We start from the raw sequence: 22985 nt of genomic DNA on the forward strand, positions 1-22985 counted from the left end.
TCAGGCACTTAGGGGAATGTATCATCTATTAAAAATCAGTGACACAGCCGATGGCAAGTTGTGCTCATATTAAAGTTCTTTCTATGCAATTCTTAAAAACCTATCATAGACTATTTTGCCATTTGTGTCCGAAAGTTCCATCAATCATCCACGGGATGTATTCAGTTTCCATGTACTTCGTAACATAAGTTCTTAGGCAGTTGCTTACAAAACTACATATTTTTTTTTGTGGTTCAGAGCAAAAGGTTCTTTAATCTACATGTGCAATGGTTATTCACGAAATATGATGGTGGGAAAACAGCCAACAACCAAATACAAGAACAGAGATTTGAGGCTGTTGGCTCCACGCAGGAGTGAGCATGACTTGACACAATAAAGGTAATTTTTCTAAAGACCAGTGTCTCATTTTTGGTGTCTTTCTCTGCAAATATTTGCACATGATCTTAAAGGCTGACTTATAATGTGTATGTGCAATGTATGAAGACAAATAGGTCCTGAGATTTGAAAGAGTGAAGCAGAAACGAGCACATCGGTGAAGGTGATTGCATTTCTAGAACTGTCTCACAACTTAATTAAGATGCCAACGATCGGCTCAAATTACTTAGTGAGTCACAGAGTCAAGGCTTCTGGCTATTTGTCCAATATAGTCAGGAAAACTGAAATCCAGAATAGGCAATTGGGCTTTCCAAGGCGTAGCAAGACTAGAACCCAGGTGTCTTGACTCCTAGTATTCATTCCGTTGCTCAAGCAGCTGTCTTGCAACAGAAAATACTTTAAGATTCTAATAAACAGATAGATCTATAGATTTTCTTTTATTTCATGAACATAGATTTTTGTTGGATGAGATTTGTCTTTAGACAGTCATATTTTTCATCTATGCAAAATTATATATCAGAAGCAGATTTTTAAATTTCAAACTATGAGTAGCACATGCACTATCAGTTCTATAGTGGTCATAATTTGTAAATAAATGTATATATTTATCTCCTGGAGAAGAACAGACTATGTTGGGAAAGGCTTTGTTTGTACTGGTTTTGAAGTTTCTTTGTCAGTAGTTTTCAAGGTGAACTAGATTCGTTGGCCCTCTTGGAAGTTGTGTGCATTTTGCATGTCATTCTCTCATGTGACTTCATATAAACGTCATCATTATGTAAATCTTAAATCACTAATAGTTTTGTTCATGCCTTCTCTTTACATACAGTGTTGCTGTTTTCAAGTTAAATAGACTTGCTCCATACTTTCCAAGGGAGGGGGAAGAAACCTCTCAGGGAAACGGCCGTAGAAAACCCTGCTCCTCCAGATTGAGTGTGCACGTGAGTTATCTTGGCGTTTAGCAAAATGCAGACTCCAATTCCATATGTCTTCGATGAGACTTGAGATGCTGAAAACAACATTTCCAAGTAGTGCCAAAGCAACTGGTCCTCAGACATTCAGTATGGAGGATCCAGGGCCCTGAATGAGCCTGAACAACGTTGCCAAATGCTTCTGTGGTCCACAAGATGTTTGTGTATTGGGAAAATAGGGCTTCAGGGGTTTGCATTTGCAGTTCTGAAAGGGTTGGCTGTGTGTTCACTCTCAGGCATCAAGGAATCTCTGAGTGCAGTTTCTACCAATATGTGCTTGTTGGATGAACTTCACAAGAGGTGCAGTTCAGAGTCTCTGTATCCTGTTTAGTGAATGGACAGAGAATTACTTGCCAATAGGTGAGATAGAGGGCAGAGGGGTGAGAGACTGCAGCAGAGTCCTGGGTACTCCTAGTAAGGTGGAGATAGAAGGTTGCGAGCCTTCTCAGGAAGTCTGCCCCTGCCCCTGCAGTTGTCTTGCGGATTCTCTGTCTCCTGACCTTTGAAGCTCTTGTTATCACTAACAGCTGCTTGATTTCCTAGAACTTCTAGCTGGACGTTCTTGACGTGAGCACAACCTCTGCCAAGAGTTTGCGAATGCGTTTATTCCAGAGGGATCTTGACTTTCGGTTTTGCTTAAAATCCTTTTGTGTTCAGAATTTCTCAGAAAAAAAAATGTAAATAAAACAAAGCCAATTCTCTGTCTTGGAAACTATGCTAGCGGTCACTGCTCTCCACTTTTATGGCTCGTTAAGAGTTACCCATAGGTGGGCAGAGCCCTAAGTTCACGGGAGAAATATTTTAGGTCTAGAGTCCTAAAACCCTAATAGAGATGGCTCCTATTTAAAGTGTCCCGGAGATAAAAAAAAAAAAAATCAGATAAATGGTACTATTTTGTACCTATTTAAATTATTCATTCACTTCACATTCTTAAGTGGGCAAGGGGTTGGCCTGACATTTCTCTCTGACATGGTCTGCATATACTATATATACTTTAAATACTCATTATAACCTTGCAGCAGAAATGACTGCCCCCCACTTGAAGACGTAAACAGCAGTATTGGGAAGTTAGAAAATAGTCTTTACTTTACCTAAGCAATAGAAAAATAGTCTTCAAAAATACAGTGCTAAACTTACGGGTTTGTATTAAAGCAAAATTGTATATACAGTAAGGCAACACTTCTAGTACCACCCTGCAATAATTACCGGTTAGATTAAAATTAGTCTTTGGGAGTCTGTTTTCTACTAAGAAAATACTAGGGTGTATAACAAATCATCTGTCCTGCTGAAATGAAGCAAGGAAAACATTTGAAAATGGTTCATCACGTGAAATTCATTGGCCTTATTTTGTAAGAAAATTCTATTCCCCCAAACTATACACTCTAGAGGCCTTAAAAAGAAATAACATTTAGGCAGGATAAACCATTCTTGACACACTCAAATTACTTTAAGAAAAAAAAAAGGGGGGCCTGATTTCATTTGCATACAGGCAGGCATAGGGACTGTTGTAAACAATTTGGCTGGTGCCCTGGAATGTGTCCTTTCAGAAAAGGGTTATACTTGGACCATTCGAATCAAATGAAGGAGGAGTGTAAAGGCTTGGCCATCCGTTTTGAAAAGCTCTTTTACGGCCTTTTCAACATCATCTTACATTAAGTTATTTTGACTGTTTATACCTCTACCACAAGCCAAATCTATTGCAGAGGCTATACCTGTTGGCACCATCCCTCAAGAATGGCCAACAATGTGCTTTTATTTCATTGAACACATTATATATATACATATGTATGCATATATATGTACATATATATTACTAATAGCAAAGAGCAAGTTTGCGAATCACAGCATACACCATCGATTGTTCTGGAAACCAGCTGCTGAGGGGAGGAAGGTGCTGAAATAGGAGCATGTAAAGGAGTGAAGTAGTGTGTTATTTTACCCACATCCTGAAACATTTGCTAGCAGACCACACTGTTCCACGACTCTGTAGTGTTACCTGAAGAGAAATCACATTTTAGCCAATCGTTCCACGAGTCTAGCTATCAGTGAAAGGAGTGCATGAAGCATGTAGGATCCAGGTAATCCAACCTGCCCAGTTGGAGTCTGCAGTTGCTTGAGGTTGCAGCCAAGCTGGCCAGATCTTTCTCAGACTGATTCTGTTCGAGCATTGGTGGAGCCTTCTTGGCTGTATCCCCACACAAAGCTGTGTTCTGAGCTCGTGAATCTGGCACTAACACCAGGATGTTGTCATCCACAACCCCAGACACCTTGGCGTACTCCTTGCTGGTTTCAGGAACCCCAGGCTTCTCCATCTGGTTGTTTCCTTTCTGTTTGGGGAACAATGATAGTACTCCATCTTTGTTGACTTTGTGAATCTCCACATAATCTGGGGGTTTAGCATAGACAATGGAGCCTTTCTCCTGGAGCAGGGGCCATGATGCGTTTTGTTTAGTTTTAGAACGGAAGCTTTTCGTCTCATCGTGCTCCGCCACCTCTTCTTCCTCTTCAGTCTCAAGGGTTTTAGAGATTTTTAGAAAATGTTTTCCTGCTTGGTCCAGGAAAGAGGCGAGCGTGTCTACCGGACCTCCAGCGAGCTTGCACACATCAGCAGTGCTGTGATAAGGAGACCTGGCCATGTGTTGGCCTGGCAGCAGAGGCCATGTTGAAGATTTGGATACATCTGCGTGAAAATAGGGGACGCTGCTCTGGGGGTCCTGGGCTGGAGGGATATTTGCTTCAGGATTCTCTGGCTTCTCAATGATCTCAGGAATGTGAAAAGTAGGTGGGTAGGCCTGGGGTTCCTCACACTTTTCAGACAGAAGAGAATGGCTGTCATAGCTTCCGTGACCCGAGTCACTGTCGGGGTCTAGGTGCGTGGGTTTCCCACCTTGGCCTGGGTACTCTTTGGAACGGGAGGGCATTAGCTGTTCGTCCTCATTGTCATCCACCTCTAAGAACTCCACCAGCAAGTCCTCAGAGTCAGAAGTGGGGGGGAAGTCTTGGCATCCCAAGGCACTCAGGAGTTCTTCAGACTTGCCCTTCTATTGAAACACAGACACAAGGAGAGATGGCTGTTAGCTTCAGCGCAAGCCACCCTCGGCCTCACAGCTGAGCGGTATCTGAGCAGAGTAAAGGGGCTTTGCTCCCGGGGCTGCAGCCAGGCCGTATCTTGCTTAGTCTTGGAACGGAAGCTTTCCACCTCCTACTGCTCAGCAGCAGGGTCTATGAGGAGTCTCACAGTATCCCGCCCCCAGATCGCAGACACGTAGGTCAGGTCATCTACAAGTACCTTTTGGGCCCTATTCACCAAATTACTTTTCTTTAATCTTTCATGATTTTTCTTTGTCTCTAATAGTGGCTATGAACTCCACGGGAAAGTACTACATGTATGATAAACATAGAACTGTGAAACCGAAGTGTCTTGTGAAACATTTGAGGTCGTAGTGTCTGTGTATACTCCTGACTGGTACGCAATGGCAGAGTAGCTGTGAGATGCGGTGGCTGGCCTCCTAGCCTTCTCTACCACCTTCCGGAGTTTGGTGACAGTGGATTGGCCTTGTCTCTGGCTTCTCCTACCACCCCATCTCCTTCCCTTTTCCCTCCTCTTACTATTTTCCATCTCTCCTTTCCTTTCTCTTCTGATCCAATTTTTCTATTCTTTATTTCTTTCATCTCCTACCTCCTCCTCTCTCTTCCTCCTATTCCACATTCTCTCTCTCTCTCTCTCTTCCTCTCTCTCTCCTCTTTCTCTCTCTCTCTCTCGCTTCCTATTTTTCTCTTTCCTCATCCAGTCTCTTTTTACTTCTCTTCTGCCAAGTCCTCTGGCTTAGGTCACATGCCTAAGCCTTGGCTTTTATCCCTTACCAGGTAGATATATGACTTTGCATAGGTTGCTCGCCAATTTTATAATGGGAATATCATTTATCTCTCAGGGTTCCTATGAAGTTTAGAGATAAAGCAAGAAAGAACACAAACACTATAACCACAGAGTAACCATTTATCATTAGGTCTCTGTGGCTAGCAGGTTGAGCTATGAGATAGATACTGGGTAACTTGCTTAGCTGAGACATTGCTGTTGGCTTTATAATGGTCAATAGTAGACTGAACCGTGGGTAAGACCTCCTGGATCAGAAACCCAAACTCCTTAGCTCTAGTCCTTGTAGTTACAATCAAAGTGATTTTGAAAAACAAATCAAATCCACTTTCCACATTCTTATAAGCGATCACATCAACTGGCATTTACTTTTATATACAGGTGATGTCTTTTCTCCACATTACTGTTAAGGTCAGATTGAAACTATACATTTCAACCCAGAAAGACGTGCTTTAATTCTGTCTCAAATCAGTCTAGTGTGCTTCGGGAAACACCAGCCCAGAGAGCTCTGATCTACTGATCACTCAAATGAGAGCACAGGGGCAGTGGAAAATTCTGGCACAGTGGCTTTGTAAAGAACGTTGAAATGAAAGCTTGGACTTGTGTAAGGGAGACGGTGGTAGTGAGCATTAGTTAAAATATCTGCTCTCTCTCTCTAAACTCATTATTTGAACAAAATGGTCATTTCTGTCTTCAGGAGCAGCTCTGGGCCATGCAACATGCCTCACCATGAGTTTGGAGGCCTCCGAGCTGTCTCTCTCTGCTCTGTGACTTTTAGAATATGGCGATGAACACAGTCATCCCAAATACTTCCTTCTGTTCATATACATGCTGACGAGAAGGGGCGACTGGAAAGGGATGAGGGCCAGGTTGAACTGATGAGGACTGAGCGGGAGTATGTAAACCTAATTACCATCGAGCAGTGAGTCACATCATTCTCTCTGCTTCTGACACTCACCTCCAGCAGATGAGTATCAAATCCTTTTATTTTTGGCCCAGGAACTGGTGGAAAGATGCAGGTCATCATGCTATAAAATAATTTGTGAGAGTGGACAAATGACTCATATTTCATCATAATATTTGAAAGAGATTCCCTCCCCCCTCTCCCAGTTCTCAAACAGTTGATGCTTGGGCTATAAGAGGTTGAATTCTAGGGCTGTATTAAAGTAGCGGTAAAGGCCAGAGGCAGTGGTAGAGACATACACTACACCTTCGCTGGCTAATTTTGAATGCTAATTTCAAGCTCCTGGCTTATTTGTTCCATTTGATTCTTTCAGCGTTAGCTGCTTTTGCCAGATTTCTACAATTTCACAGCTCCAAGCCCCTATTTTATAGAAAGAACACTAGATTCAAAAAGTATATTTTTAATACTCTTTTTAAAAACCCATTGATAAAAGATTACTTTTTTGTACTAGAAGAAGTACTAGCACTAATGGATAAATAAGGTACTTAGGCTGTCTGCTGGTTTTCGTCATCTTTCTATCGGTGTTTTTTGTCATTATTCCAGATAATAATGCCTGAGAGAAGAGCGGGGAGACAGTGTAGTACCTATAGCCTTTCAAAGCTACTGCCCAGACCGTAATCAAACAGACGACAGCAGAGAGAATGGCCACAATGATCCACACGGTTGTATCTTTTAGGGTGAAGTCTAAAAAAAAAAGAAAAAAAAAAAACAGCCAGAAAGCTTTGATCACGTATAATATCAACATTAAAAATCAACCAGCCAACCAAAATGACCCATGCAAATTTGGGCTCAAGATTTTGTCTTCCTGCTTGTGTTTCTTGACTTGAAAAGCAATTCATCAACAGAAGGTACATATAAGATAGATAGGAAGGTCAGATCAGAATGAATGACCAGTGAGTCCTTGGGGGACATTCTAGATTTATACCTGTAACTTTATTCTAGAAACTGATGTTTGGCAACTATGATTCAGGCAGTAATACAGCTCTTCCAAATGTCTTTTTGTTAGGTTAAGAGATGATAATCACATATCTATCTACTTTTTTAGATAGGGCTCAAAATAGTTTCTGTATTATTAGTAGCTGTTACATGCAATTTTATCGCTATATAAACATAGGGGAAAGTAGAGTCAAAACACTCACCACTGGGTATTTCAATGGAATTCTCTTGGCCCCACCTACTCCAGTATCCATGGTCTGGCTTGCAGCGAGTCTGGACAAAGTATTTTTGTCCTGGATATAAGTCAAAAACCTTAAAATGCGTTTGCTGCCCTGTAAAATGGTTCTAAGGAAGAGCAAGAGAAACAGAGGTCACCTATGACTCTTGTTATGAGAAAAGAGGTGTTTCTTTCACATAAGTTAATGGGGAGTTAGACATAGCTCTGCTTAGAGGATGCCTTATTTTCATTCCTCTGTTCTAGCCTTTCCTTCTTCTTGAAATTTCCTCATAAAAATTTTCTCATGAAAATAAAAAAGGTTTTCTATGTCTCTATTTGGAACTCTATTTCAGAAAGACAATTAATTGCCACCCCTCCCCACTTTACTTAGTGAAAGTAAATTAGCTAACAAATTAGACGTACATATAAGAGATAATAAAATTAGTAGTTTACAGATTCCAATGAAATAATTGATTTAAAGGATTATTAGTTGGTGTGAAAACTACTAGGTGGAAGGAATCCAAATCTTCATGTATGTTGAAGTGATTATACACAAAGAAAATGGTATTTAGCAAGGAAGCCATCAGGTTTCTACCTTTCAAGTCTAGGACTCAGATTTAATATCAATTATACGAGGTCGATCAGATGACTTGATGATGCTGATGATGAAGAATATAGTACAAAGTTCATATTACTTATAGAGCATGTTGCAATACATGTATTCCCCTGAATCTAATCAAGCCCCGAAATCTAAAGTATGATTGCAGACAGAACAGGAGCCAAGATATTAGCTAAGTGAATATACAGAGAAGCAATAAAAGGTGAAGACTGTGGGACATCTTCTGAACAAGTAACCTCCTCACTACATCAAAAATGTCTTAAAGTAGACTTAGTTTGGATTAACCAGCTATTAAAGATATTTTTTTTTCAGGAAACTGAGACAGGGAGGATTAAAATATAGACTACTTATTTTGTTTAGGAATTTTAATTACCTTTTTAAAAATGTGTGATTCTATTATTTTGACTATGTTTGCAAATGTCTCATTTTGAACATAGGGTAGAATACCATTATGCCTGTAATTGTAGCATTATCATTTTACACTGAACTATTACAAAGCATTTCCTTAAAAACACTGACCATGGGCATATTAAACTGACTCTCTTGCCTCCAGGCTCAGTATAGTTTATAGTTTATATCCAGAGGCTGTCTGAGATATTCTTGGGTGGGTAAATTGGGAACCTGTCTGGTACAAGCAGTTGTCTTTGTAAGAGTTGTGAATATGAACATCTTTCAATCTCAGTAGAAGGGGGAAGGCATTGCTTGTCTAACAGGGCTGTGTCTGCAAGGGGATGCCCACAATAATTGGGGAATGATGTGCTCTGTTTGAGAGGGTTATCCCTGCCAAAGAGCAAGAGTCCTCCAATAAACTTCATTTTGACTCACCTCCCACTCATCTGCCCCTTCAGACTTCAACCGAATTTCATATTCCATTGTAAACCAACCAGTTTTCACATCAGTTATGTTGGGTGGGGACCATTTTATCCACAGATACGTCTTCTTATCTTTCAGCTGTCTCACTTCTAAAGTCAGGTTCCGAGGAGGCTCTGGCTCAACTGTGGATATAAAAGACATCTTTAGTTTCCCTCATGGCTTGGACCTTCTCTTGGGCCCTACTGTTTTCTGCCATGGCTTGTATTTCTGTCTGTCCACTTTCTCTGCTGCCTTGAAGCCTCAGAGGACATAATAAATTCCTTCTTACTTTTGACATGTGATCAGCCACGTTTGAACTTGAAGATGGGGTTTAAAAAGTAACCAAAAAAAAAAAAAAAAAAAAAAAAGGAACTGAGATTTTGCTTTGACTGTCTTCTCCACTTTCTTCCAGCCAGGTTCATATGCATGCATGTGCACATTTTTCCCCTAACAGCAATGTCCATGTGATAGTAACTAGGACGGGAGTTACAAGGAGATGGTCGGGAAAGACATTTGGAATAGTTAACTTCCCTGAGTTGGGAGCAACCATTTCCTCAAAGCCTGCACATATTTCTGTGCATCACCCACTCATATTTGTAACTTTGCAGGTAACAAGTTTATGGATTTTTGCCTTCAGTTCATCAGTTATACTTTATGCTCAGTGTATACATCACTCCCTGTGGAAAGCAGACTTCTTCCTGACAGATAGTAAATGGCTAACAAGTGCTTAACTTGACCTTATGGAGAATGTTCCCTTGAGTAACCCTCGAGCAGCTTATTGTCCCATTTATTCAGTCTCCAAATGTTTACTGAATTCCCAGTAGCAAAACCTTGTCATTTCTTGAATGCATAATACATGTCATGAATTAAAACAATACTCTAACAATGAATCATCATTTAACCTCTTCCCCAAATGTCATGAACCTGTATTACTGGGCCCCTTTGGCAGGAGAGAAATGAAAAGAGGAACAATTACTGGTCCAAAGTCACATATTCAGTAATGCGTGTTATTTGAAACTTAGAAGCAGCTTTTATTTTGAAACAATTTTTAAACAGTGTTTTCCCTGTAGGTTGCAGCAGAAACTAGCTAATGTGTATGCAACATTCTAAATGAACTAATGCCATGAATTACATGGCTTAATATGATTTTAAGATGATGATTTTTGTTATATGTATCTTACTACAATTAGAAATAATCAAAGGAGGCACTTACTCTCAGATTTTTCCAATGATGGGCCTTGGGACTACCGCCCTAAGAGTGAAACACCTAGTGGGCTGTGAGTGCTCAGCTGAAGATGCAACAGCACCTGCATCAAATCCCTCTCCCCAGGGCTCTTGAAATAGCACAGCAGCAGGGCCAGGAAGAATGTAAGAGCTGGAAGATGGGGAAGTCTGCTGTGGAAGGCTGTCTTTTGGCAAGACTTGGCTGCTGCACACATGGAACCACAGCTACTGTGACTTCCTGTCAAGGATCTGGAGGAGATCAAATAAGTTCGAACTTCAAGCATCGAGGAGGAGGGGCCCCTGAGGCCCAATCCCTAGCTGAGGAGCGACTGGCCATTGGTGGAGGCTGGAGGAGCGAAAAGTCACTTTTCTTTGGGGTGTGGCTATAGCATGTTGCCCATGCCCCTTTGGATGACCCCATATGGCCAGTACTAATTGGACTCAGTGTGTTATTAAAAATGTAACAACAAGGTAAGCAAAAATGAGTACGTGAAGTTGGGAGGGACACGCGTGACTACTGGAGCGGCTTGGCCTTTTTTCTATTGTTGAGTGGTATTGCTTGCATGGGGAAGGCTTGAGTAATTTCAAACCTTATTAGCTACTTCATAAATTATTATTAAACATCATTCTCCTTGTCCTATCTATTCTCCTAGGAGTCCATTTATTGTCTGTGCTAACCATAAAGGCCATTACAACAGCTGTGTCCAATTGCCCCACACATAATGCTGATCATGCAAATCAAGAAACTATCTCAAATTGACAGCTCTACTTTGTGGATGCTTTCTCCAGACAGTGTATAAGTGACCAGACCTTTGACCAGTTGCTACTTACTTCCTATTGTTATTATTTTTATTAAATTTTGGGGAATACTTGAAACTAGGGCTTTTTTATTTATACCAGGCAGTATCCTGCCATGAACCCATATTCCTATCACCCCCAGCAGATTATTTGTCTAAGAATAACTCAAATTATAGTGAAGTAGATACACTACTGCAGAGAGCTCAGTTTCAGGCAGAGTATTTGGGATGATTCTGGTGAATTCCGAACCAGAAGATCCTTTTATAGACCTTCATTTCTGAAGAGTATCCTGTCTTCCACAAGGAGAAAGAAAAGACATTTGGAGCTGTTAGGTTAGCTCCGTGGGAGAGTGCTTGCCCTCGTACCCATCTCTGTGTTTCATCTCCAGCACACCCCCAGCAAAAAGAAAACAAATTTGAGTTGGCTATTAAAGAAGGCAATATGGTTGAAGGGAGAGGGCCAGGGGAGCTATTCATAAAGGAGGCATACAGAATACTCACACTGGATATAAGGCACTAGGATTAGAGTTGAGGAAAAATAAGAGAACATGAAGATCCCAAGTACTAATCTTGCTGTCAAGAAATCAAGGCTGTTGATGTGAAATGCTTCCTCAACAAAGATGCCATGAGTTCTCGTACCTTTCTTATCTAGGATTCATCCATAAGCCAGAAAGACTCAAGCTGAGTTTGACTTTTGATATACCATACCATACCATCCATACTATACCATCCATACCATAACGGTAACATATTCCTCACAGCTTCCCCCTTACCTATGTAAGTCACATCCACATAAAGTGGATCCGATGCACTGCTTCCCATTTCGTTGGTAGCATTTACTGTGATGACGTATATTTTCCATATGGAAGTATACTGCTTGCTAAAGAAACAGGAGTTGGGGCCACTGGTTTTGTAGTCTGGACATTCATGGGTAGTTTTCTCTCTGCAACAAGTAACGCATTAAGAGTGAATAAGAGAAAAAGAGTCTCGTTTTTGTTCTTAAAAGATGACTATTACTGGATTTGGGGGATAAGGCGCTCAAAGTACAAGAATAAAGCAGAAAAATGTATCTTTGTGCTCTATGCAGACCAGTTGGGAGGGAGGGAAAGAAGTGTGCTGTAAGAACAGGTAGAAAGATGGGTTTAGCATCTCAGTTCTCTGCTGCTCAGTCAGCCTTCTTTCCTGCGGGTGTTCCTATGAATCTTGTGAATGGTCCTTCTGAGTTACCAGTGACCAAGGCACACTCACGGCAATGGTACTCCCATTGGTCACCTTGAGCAGTTGGAACTTTTGTTAGCACACGTACATATTATGGGATTATCCATATTACAGCTCTAGTCACACAAGCCTGTCGAGCTCCATTGGATAAGAGGATTTAGGAGGAGACACACTGACATCACAATAGGTTGGATGATGGTGTCAAGCGGGCAACAGAGTGAAGTGTCTTGAGAGGAGATCTTTCAGCCTTGCAGGGCTCACTAAGTTGCTCATATTTTAACAGCCTCGACTCCATTCGTACCACACAGATTTTGGAGGCTGCCTCAGGCCTGGGTTCTTTAAGTATTTGTGCTATGCCTCTTGGGATCCCACACAGAAGGCCAGCTTTGTGTACAAGCAGTCCCAGGAAACTGGCAATGGCTGTCTCTGACAGTAATATTTTATTTTTAGGTTCAAGATATGGAAATGTACTTTTTGCTAAACTAACCTTTCTATAGCTCATTTAAGATTTCTAGGAGAGTCTTATTGTGAGTTCATTAAAATTATCATCTAGAGATGATCTTATTTTGCCCTCCTAGCAACGTTAAATTTAACTATGCCTTTCAGGAAACCTTGAATTTTATTGTTTTGCTGTGTTTGAAATAGGGGTTTTCTATGTACAGCTCAGGCTGATTTTGAACTTGCCATCTTTCTACATCAGTGCCCAGAATGCTGGGATTACAGATGTGTGTTACCATGACTTATAGCTTTTAGATCAGCAACTTACTTAAAAAAAAAAAAAAACAAAACCCTCAAGTTCTTTTCCTTAAAGGTTATTTATTCTCTTGGGCATGAAACACATTTGAAAACCTAATGTACCAAGGCTGCCAAAGATCATACAGCTTATATAATTCTGTTATGTTGTAAAAGTAGTGTATTAACTAAAAAAAAAAAAAAAACTCAAAACACAAACAAAAAACCTACAAATGTCATGTGGTTTATGGATGAGCAGCTAAGATTAGCCAATCTATAGGAAATGATGACTTGGTCTGTAATCTAAGTTTGGGATAGACATTTGGAAACATGGCTAATATTATAATGCTACCGGTCAATGTGCATTTGAAGACTGAGTTTGAAAAAACACCTGTAGAGAACAAGATGGGCTAGAGACATTAGATTCTTTTCCTGGTGGTATGAACCTTATTGATATAAATCCAGGAAAGCATGGTATTTATAATAAGAACTAATGTAACTAGGGCCTGGAGTGTGAGCACTCTGGTGGGGTTTCATGAGGTAGAAGAGAGCGTTTTACCCTTCTTTGCTGTAAGTCAGTGAGTAATTGGTAGGAAGTCCTCCATCTGTGCCGGGATTCCACCAGCAGGTGAATGTTTCCTTGTCTGGAGACCGGCATTTGTGGATCTCAGGTTTTCCAGGTGGTGATTGTCCTAAAACAAAACCAGCCACAAGCCATTCGAGTTAATACTGCCGTCCATTCAACTGCTTAACTGAGCTGCTAGTAACAGAGAGAGATTATTGGCACCCTGGATGTGAGGAGGCCTTGGTACATTGCATCAGTGGCCAGCTGCGACAAACATTTCCCTGAAGAGTGAGTCTGAGGGGAGAGAGATGGGTGCATGTGGAGACTATAGAGCTAGCCCTTCTCACGGAGCCTATGTAGTATTGGGATTGCCATCCGAAGCATTCTTCCCCAGCGACAAGTGACCTGTGTGCACACAGTCAGTGCACTGCTCAGAAATCTGCCCTTTCCCAGCAATCTCACAGCACTGACTGTGCCTGCATTATTTATGGCCTGTGTCTGGGCATTTGTCTTCTCCTTCTGTGCTTTCTCCTTTACCTTGATTCTGCACAGCCTTGGCCTAGTGATCTAGTTTGTAATATATATTATATTTATTAATTCTTTGAAACTTTTATATGTGAATACAAGGTATCTTGAATATATTCATTCTTTCCCCTTCTCTCCCTAACTCTTCCTAACTCTACCTCTAGCCCTTATCCCTACAAACTCTCCCTCTCCCTCTTTCTCTAACACACACACACACACACACACACAGAGAGAGAGAGAGAGAGAGAGAGAGAGAGAGAGAGAGAGAGAGAGAGAGAGAAAGAGAGAATGTCCCATCTGTACTTTTTTATAAACGTATGAGTGTAAGGCTACCCACTGGAGTGTTGTTGCCATACCAGGTGGTATACACTTAGGGAGATTGACCCTTCGGATCCCTCAGAAGCTGTCAGCTGTCGGTAGTGCTTCAGTTAGAGATGGGGACTCAGGAGCCCTTCCCTTCTCCGTGTTAGACTGCTGACTGGCTTGATCTTGTGCCATCTGCACACAGCCTTAGCTGCTGTGAAGTTATGAGTATAACTGGTCCTTCCAGTTATAGTATATGGGTATAGTGGTCCTTCCAGGTCCAGCAGTCACTGTTTTACTTCAGTCTTCCTTGACTTCTGGTATTCACATTCTTTCCATCCCCTCCCCGCAAATGGTCCCTAACCGTGTGTGCGCGTGTATGTGTGTGCGTGTGCGTGCATGTGTGCATGTCTCTGTGTGTGTGTGTGTGCATGTGTATCTGGGCATGTGTGTCTGTGTGTCTGTGCATGTATGTGTGTGTGTGCGTGTGTGTGTGTGTGTGTGTGTAATACCTGTGGCTGAGCACTCGACAGACTAATGGTCCACCTTCCCTATTTCCTAATTTTTCCTATTCTTATTTTCTGAATCTTGGTTTTTAGTCTCCTTTTGAATTCACACCCCACCTCCTCTTTCTTAGACTCCCCCCATTTTGGTTCTTTCTATGAGTAGGAGACCTCAAACTTCCTTACAGTTCTGTGGATCTTCAGGAATCAGGTAGTAGGGTAAGAGGTAGTAGAGCGGGTGGCCCCCCTCGAAGTGGGGAGAGACCATGGTTAGATAAGGTGCATCCCCACTGTCAGCGCCAGAAGTGCAAAGATCTGCAGGAGGTGATGTGGCCAAGGGGATGAGAGTTTTCACCAGCTTAATCTCCAAAGCTCTTGGCAAGCTGATCTCCAACTCTCTTGCTTGGCTGTTATGTTGAAGGAGGAACAGAATAACCTTGGGATTTTGCCATGATGCTGTTGGTTTGGGAGGCCAGCCATAACTCACATTATATCTGCTTTTCGTATTTTTGTCCTACATGAAGATTTAATGCTAAATTTAGGAGTAGAAAGAATTTTCTTTCAGAGGTTGGCGTTAGTAGCTCTGGGGTCTTTTATATCTTTTCCCACATTTATCCAATCTTTCAGATAGGCCCTCAGGATGGAACGTTATTTAGTTCAGGAGAGCAGGTCGTGAAGATCATGGCAAAGGGACATGGGTGAGTAAAGGGGGTCTGTATACAATCTATCCAGGGAGGGGAATTTAATGGGTGTTCTAGCATGGTGAACCGGATGGGGTCATGGAAAGAAGGCTGGCCCGTCAGTGGTGACAGAATGTCACAGTAGCTCACAGAATTGCTGAAAAGAATCTGTGTGAGTTTTGTGTGTCTATCAGTTTGGACTGCCTAGTGATGTTGGGAATCATTGCAAAAATACAAGCTTTCTTTTTCTTGTTTGTTTCTGTCGTGTATGAGGAGAAACATGTAATGTAGAGAGAAATATTCATTTAACAAAACTTCCAAACTATCAGGGCATGGTGGTGCCTGTCATTAATCCTAGTACTCAGAATCAGAAGCAGGTGGATTTCTGAGTTTGAAGCCAGCCTGCTCTACAAAGAGAGCTCTAGGATAGCCAGGGCTATACAGAGAACTCCTGTCTTGAAGAAAAAAACAAGCCAACCAGACACCAAACGCTAAACAAACAAGCAAAAAGAACCAACCCCTACTGCTGCCAGTCTTCAAACTGTGGCTCAATAATGGGTCTACTTGAAGCTGGTCAGGGCCACTGTTGATTATTTGAGTACTCAAGAGTTTCTTTTATGGGTTAGCAAGATTTTTGCTTCTCCCCCCTCTTTTTCTTTCTCCCCCTCCCTCTCCTCCCTCTGAGCTTATCTCTTCTACATTTTTACTTGCTATTAATAACACTTTTAGGAAACGCGAGGGAAAAAGGCAAGGTTGTGAAATTACAACCACTCAAATGTTATTTTCATGCCCCTTGAGAAACAGACTCCACGGATTATCTCAGTGAACAGACACAAGGGATATTATACAAGTCCAAGAAATGCAGAGACTTGCTTGCTTAAACTTCACATCAGTAATAAGCATATACACAATGCATTGCACCCATATAAAATATATCCAGAGAGAAATAAATGCATGCAAGGGCATAATGATGGCAACGCACACTGGTATGCATAACACAACAATAAACATGTATGTAATTACACAGAGGTTCCTCATTGTCGTCCACACACACACACATACACAGATATAGGAGAATTTGTAATTAGGTATATATACGCAGCCGGTGTGTACACAGGTGCATTCAGAAGCACCCCCCCCCGAAGTACATAGAAGTAGATGTGGAAACCTATGCAGACAATCACACACCTTCTTTTTAGCTGTGGGTTTTGTTTCTCTTATTAGCACACATAGGTTATGCCTGTTTCCCACCTTGTCATGCAATCGCTTGCGTGCTCTTATAGTTTTTCAAAGGTCTTTTTCCCATACATGATTTCATCTGAAGCTTGTGAGATATCCCTATCGTCCCTCGGAGAAATTAAAAACAGAGAGGCAGACAAGTGGTTCGAATCATACAGCTAGTAACTATCCCCTGGATGGGAACTCAGTTCCCATCATCCCCCGCGCCCTTTCAGTCCACTCTCAAACGGGGAATGGGAGAGAGGGAGCACACTGATGAGATTTTGCATTAATTTCAACTCAGAAATGTGGCAAACAATTTAGTAGCAGCAAATGACACGAACATTTTCATTTCTCATTACTGCATTGCAACAGATCGTGACAGCCTCCCCCCCTCCCCCCCCCCCCCCACACACACAAGCACTCCAGGCAAGGAGAATGAGAACTGAGTCTCTTACCATTCAGAAGGCTGATGTTGAGAAAAAGTAGGATGAAAGCAAGGGCAGATGTCATGTTTTCCTGCATGTTGGCCCCTGTTTTCTTGCTCCAGGCAATGTATCAGAGGCTCCCTGGAAGAGAAAACACCGGATAGCATTTGTTAAATTACAGCCCGTCAGGCACACTTTACTCTGGGTGCTTGCAACCGATTCTTGTTCCTTGCTTGATGTGACCGACAAAAACAGCGGGAAGAGAACGTAGGAAAATGTAACATGGGATGAATGGTTAAGAAGCACGGATTCACACATGCTGGCAAGGATTTCACCACAAGAGGGCGTCAGACAACACTGCAGGGAGCTCACAGGAACTCAAAACTGGGCTTCGGATTTGTTTTGGTTTTGTTTTCTGCACTCACCGAAGTTGTTTTGTTTCCACGCCATCGTTCAGGTAGCTAATAGAACATCACCCATTTATGTAACATAGATTGTGTGCCCTGCAAGAGAGCCATTCAAGGAGGGTTCTGGCTCCAGTATTCTGAGATACTGCCAGACTGGGAGTTTGAGCGTCCGGGTGGAGGTTCCTGTCTAAGGTCAGGCGGAGAGGGTTCTGGAAGTCTCCAGGGATATGGCTATGGCTATGAAGCAAACCTCATAATGAATTTTAGTGACCCTGCATGTGGCTTCTTTCTCCCTTCGGTAAAGCCCCATAAGAGACAATGAACTCCAGTAATAATTCAAATCTCTTGGGTTCAGAGTAATAAGTCAATTTTGAACCTGCGGGGCTTGAGAGTTTTGAGCAATTTATTATTAATATTATTATTTTTACTCTTGGAACAGTTTTCAAAGCCTCTTATGTTCCTTCCTTAAAACATTCTTATGAACTTTTTTTTTACAAAAAAGCTTATTAGTCTTATTAGACTTCAAACATTGCTCAGAAAACAATAGATTTGATGAGCTACGTGTAAATTTCCAGAAACACATGGTTTTAATCTCCATTTAAATTATATTTTTAAATCAAGGGAAGAATATCTAGGAGGCAAAGTTGCCCGTGTTAGGCCATGTGAAGAATTGCCTGATGGGTCCCTAAGGGACCAGAATTTGCCTATTCCTCCTGTTCTGGAAAGCCCTCTCTCTGTCAAACACGTATTACTCAATGGGCAACTTTTTGGAGGTGTTTTTACACCTGCCACTACTGCTTGTGGCATCACTCAGAAATAGACATTTTAGTGACACTGGAAGGTTGGGGTGTGCCGTCACCAACAAGTTGTCCCCTACATTGAAGATCGTGTTTCAGAGTTCCCTGACCCACCAACGGGCCCAGCAAAGTGCTGGAGACCTTTCGCTTGCTTTGCCTGGATCCCTTTCCCTCCCTAAGTAGCACATTTTCAATATAACCTGCTGCTTTTAATTTCTTGGGGATCGTTTCTTTAAACCAAGTGGTCAAAGGCTTCTAATGGGTTTTAAATGATGCCCTTATAGTCCAGGCGCTGGGCTGAGTCATCACTTGAATTTCATTTTGTCCTTTCTGTGGCCCCGTGAGTAGATGCTGTTTACCACCTCCTGCCCCATTTTAACAGATATGGAGAATGAATATAGAGAAACAGCTTAATACGTGGTCAGTCACGTGCTAACCACAGAGCAGTCTGGCAAATCCCAGAGCATCTGAGAATCATGATTTGGGGGATATCTGTGATAGATAGCAAAATTGTCCCTTTCTACAGGACAGATGCATGAGGCAGGCACAACTGATCTTTGGAGAGAAGTGGGCCAAGACCTGGGTGAGCTGGAGCCGGAGAGCCAGAGCAGACTCGAGGCTATCTCAGCGGCGGCTCTCCTGGTTAATGGTCTCCAGTATTGATCTGTCTCAGCTTCCTGTACATCCTCATCCCGGCTCTCTTAGACACTCAGCCTGGCTTGGAAGTGGTTATTCTTCTCCCTGGCTGAAGATGGTCTATAATATCCCTTTATGGAGACTGCCTTACTCCTATGGGCATCACATAAACAACACCTGAGATCACCCATCATGGGTGAGGCCAGAGAGCTCTGCCAGACAGGGCTTCCCGCCTGTTTTGCAAATGAAATAGTAGGATAGGAATCAGAGTAAGCAGAGGCGGGAGTGGATTTAGTCATTTGTTTGTATCTCCTCTTCTGCTGGTGCAGGATCCAAGAAACTTCTAGTTTAAGTTTCTCCTTTTAAAAATGCTATCAGAAACCCCTCTAGGCACACGTAAAACAACTTTCTCCCTCTCTTTTTTTTAAAATTTTTATTTATTTATTTATTTTTATTGAAAAAAAATTACCGCCTCCTCCCCACCTCCCATTTCCCTCCCCCTCCTCCCGCCCCTCCCCCTCCTCCCGCCCCTCCCCCTCCCCCCACTCCTCTTCTCCTCCCTCTCCAGTCCGAAGAGCAGTCAGGGTTCCCTGCCCTGTGGAAAGTCCAAGGTCCTCCCCCCTCCATCCAGGTCTTATGATTTCCTGAGACATGCTGGAATTTGGTCACACCCATGCATTTTCCAGTGCCCTAAGATGCCTGTGCCAAGGAATTAGACATGTTCCTAACGTGTTTTGAACAATGACTTCCCAACTCATTCTCTGTCTTACACTCTCTGGCAAGGTAGCCAAGGTGTGGCAAGTGAACTTTCAGAGGGAAACAGAATGGCAAATGTTCACCCTAAGTGGGGCGATGTTAACCCTGGTCAATGGTATACAGTAACTTTGTCCTACCATAGAGCACGTGATGGAGGTGGGTCATCTTTCTATCTGTTGTTTCATTGGTTAAGTAATAAAGAAACTGCCTTGGCCCCTTTAATAGGACAGAAAATTAGGTAGGCGGAGTAGACAGACAGAATGCTGGGAGAAAGAAGCCGAGTGAGTCGCCATGATTCGCCCACCAGACACAGACGCAGGTTAAGATCTTCCCTGGTAAGCCAGCTCATGGGCTACACAGAATATTAGAAATGGGTTAGATCAATATGTAAGAGCTAGCCAATAAGAGGTTGGAACTAATGGGCCAGGCAGTGATTAAAAGAATACAGTTTCCGTGTAATTATTTCGGGGCATAAGCTAAGCCATGCGGGCGGCCGGGTGCCGGGCTGAACTTGCCTAAAGGTGAGATGGTCTTTCGGGGTTCCTGATTCATGAAAGAGTCTGCGAGACATTCTGCAGGACACAACAAAAAGTGACTGAACTGTCTTTGGAATTTCCTGCTTGATGAAAATGTCTGCTGGATACTATGGGCCTGAAGGCTGAAGATGGATGCCCCAACGGTACAGAGGAACTTTGAATGACTGTCCAGGCAGCGAAATGTCTCTGTCATTTCTAGAGTTTTGGATCTCTTGTTTGCTTAGGTAATATTATATCCTTCTGGAGTCTTTGATGGAGTTGAAGAATGGTTAGTTATAGTTATAGTTTTCCTTAGTTATGATAAAAGATAAAATAGATATAAATATTGTAACTGTAATTCTTGCTTGATAACTGTTATATGTAATTTTACTATGTCAAAGTGAACGCCTTTCTTTTTTGTTTAAACAGAAAAAGGGGAAATGATGGAGGTGGGTCATCTTTCTATCTGTTGTTTCATTGGTTAAGTAATAAAGAAACTGCCTTGGCCCCTTTAACAGGACAGAAAATTAGGTAGGCGGAGTAGACAGACAGAATGCTGGGAGAAAGAAGCCGAGTGAGTCGCCATGATTCGCCCACCAGACACAGACGCAGGTTAAGATCTTCCCTGGTAAGCCAGCTCATGGGCTACACAGAATATTAGAAATGGGTTAGATCAATATGTAAGAGCTAGCCAATAAGAGGTTGGAACTAATGGGCCAGGCAGTGATTAAAAGAATACAGTTTCCGTGTAATTATTTCGGGGCATAAGCTAAGCTATGCGGGCGGCCGGGTGCCGGGGACGCAGCCCTGCCGCTCGTATTACAACAAGCACGCCTCCTGCTGATCCATCCACACACCAGTCTTTGTGGTGAGCAGACCCTAGCCTAGGGAGAGTTTTGGTTTTATCTCTCTGAATCAGTTCTCCACTGCAAGAAGAGCCTGGCCAAAAGCAGACATGACCTTCATTATTAACCATGTCATTTGGGGCTGGGATACTGAGGCCTCAATTTTGTGTGGTGTTATCATGCAAATATTTTAATATTTGGATTCAAATATTTGGAATCCAGTTAGCAAAACGTCAGCCTTGCATACTCAGCCCAAGGACAGTCTTCTGAGGATCCACACAGCACCAGCTTTCTAAGTGTGACTGTGGTGGAGAAATGAAAAGTTTCTATCTATGAGCCTGTTTACGGTGAGTTCCAAACTTCCATCTGCTTTGCCCATGACTGTCTGATTTGGCTTCTGATTCCTCAGACTCTGCCATCACCAGGCCCCTTTCCATCACCTTGTTCAGACCCTTCCCGTGTTCCATCCTGCTGTGGCACAAATGCCAAGGGAACTCCTTAACCCTCTTCTCCCCAGGGCTGCTTTCCATCTCAGCGATGGTCTTATTTAGACCTACTCTTTCCAAAAGCCCCCTCTTTATAACTGTTTTCTAGCAAACCAACCTTCTTCCTCAGAGGCTAACAGCTGAGGTTGCAACTTAATGGTTTGTAATCTATGCAGTTCATTCTTTTGGGAAACTAGAATGACTCCCTAGATGGAAAACCAGTCAGGGTCCCACGGTCTTGACTAGTGCTCCCACCCACATCATGGAAGACATACCACGGGAGAAGAGGCAGTATGACCATCCAGTGTTAAATAGGCCAGATCTGAACTCTCACGAGATCACTGCCTAATGTTGCCCCTCATCTTTTCTCCTTAGACTTCCTCTGGGTGCACTGGTTCTCCTACTCTTTAAGATAATCAATCACAAAGTCCAAAGCCTCAGCTCTCCCATGGTATGGGATGGCTATTAGGAGATTCCTACAGTTTCTACTCCATCCTGCTTTTCTGTTCCTGTGATCTCAGCTTTCCTTAACCAGAGAAACGGACCCAACAGGCTGGGCAGAGACTGTGAGGATCTTCTTAGCTTTTATAAGCCCAATCCTTGATGGACAAGCCAATTCAAGGTTTACTTTAAGGAGTCAACCTCAAATATTCTGCGGCACACTATCACCCAGCGAATAGATCTGCGCTACCATCTGAGTTACGAAAGAACACAGACAGTAGCCCGGAAATAGAACTGGTGGCTCCTCCTACTCTCTACCTACGCCAGCAGTATTTTCCTGGCTTCTATCATGTGATTCTTCCTGCCAACTTTATATAATAGAATTGTACCACAAGCATGGTAGGGGTGTGTGTCTGACTCCCGTCATCCCACGTTGTTGCATGATGTATTTTGGTTGTTGTATGTAGTTTCACATCATTTATTTTCATTTCATTTCATTGAATGAAATACTATAATTTCTTCATTAATTCTGCAGTTGGACGTTTGGGTTGTTTCTGTTTTTTGGGGGGCAAACTTTAAGAATTCTTTGAGAATTTCATATATGCATATAGTGCATTTTGATCAAATGTGCCTCCCCCCTTTCCCTCCAATTTATCACCTATCCCCTCTGCCACTATTCCTCCTGAATTTCATGTGACCTTTTTTTTTTAAAACTCACAGAGTCCACTTAGTGCTGGCTGTACATGTATGGTTTTAGGGCAACCTGCAGGAGCACAGTCAGTTTTCTGCAGGGGTCACTAGCACTCCCTCCCCCAACAGTCAGGGCCATTATTATAAATAAGGAAGTTTTGCGGACATCATAATGCCCACCTACATTGGTTCTTCACTCTAAGTAGTTAGTCTGCTATCCGTCATCCCTTCTGCCCATCAACCTAATTTACCTTTCTAATATCTTTCTTGCCTAACCCCCATGAAAGAAAACCTTCATGTTTCGCAAACTAATTTCAAATACATCCATCTATTAAGGTATTAAGCAACATTATGCCTTTCGTTTGGACTGCTTTGCTCACTGGATCACCTCACCTGCCCTAGGTACTAAATGATC

General features: G+C 42.4%; 1 protein-coding gene across 7 annotated transcripts in view; it reads right to left on the reverse strand.

Annotated features, from left to right (window-relative positions):
- Positions 1–22985, reverse strand: part of Prlr (prolactin receptor) — a 172767-nt gene that overhangs the window by 17033 nt on the left and 132749 nt on the right. For 3 of the 7 annotated variants that reach the window (XM_057789680.1, XM_057789682.1, XM_057789683.1), the window contains exons 3-10: positions 17029–17139; positions 13336–13468; positions 11600–11769; positions 8779–8948; positions 7321–7462; positions 6766–6865; positions 6176–6245; positions 2202–4384 (exon numbers count right to left, since the gene is read on the reverse strand). In XM_057789680.1, the coding sequence (XP_057645663.1) occupies positions 3386–4384; positions 6176–6245; positions 6766–6865; positions 7321–7462; positions 8779–8948; positions 11600–11769; positions 13336–13468; positions 17029–17095 (1851 nt within the window). In that variant the 5' untranslated portion in view covers positions 17096–17139 and the 3' untranslated portion in view covers positions 2202–3385. Of the gene's footprint in view, positions 1–2201; positions 4385–6175; positions 6246–6765; positions 6866–7320; positions 7463–8778; positions 8949–11599; positions 11770–13335; positions 13469–17028; positions 17140–17423; positions 17470–22985 lie in introns of those variants that run through there. The other 4 variants (XM_057789685.1, XM_057789687.1, XM_057789686.1 and 1 more) reach the window with 2 other exon arrangements.

The sequence above is a fragment of the Chionomys nivalis genome, chromosome 15 (assembly GCF_950005125.1).
Source record: "Chionomys nivalis chromosome 15, mChiNiv1.1, whole genome shotgun sequence".
NCBI lineage: Eukaryota > Metazoa > Chordata > Mammalia > Rodentia > Cricetidae > Chionomys > Chionomys nivalis.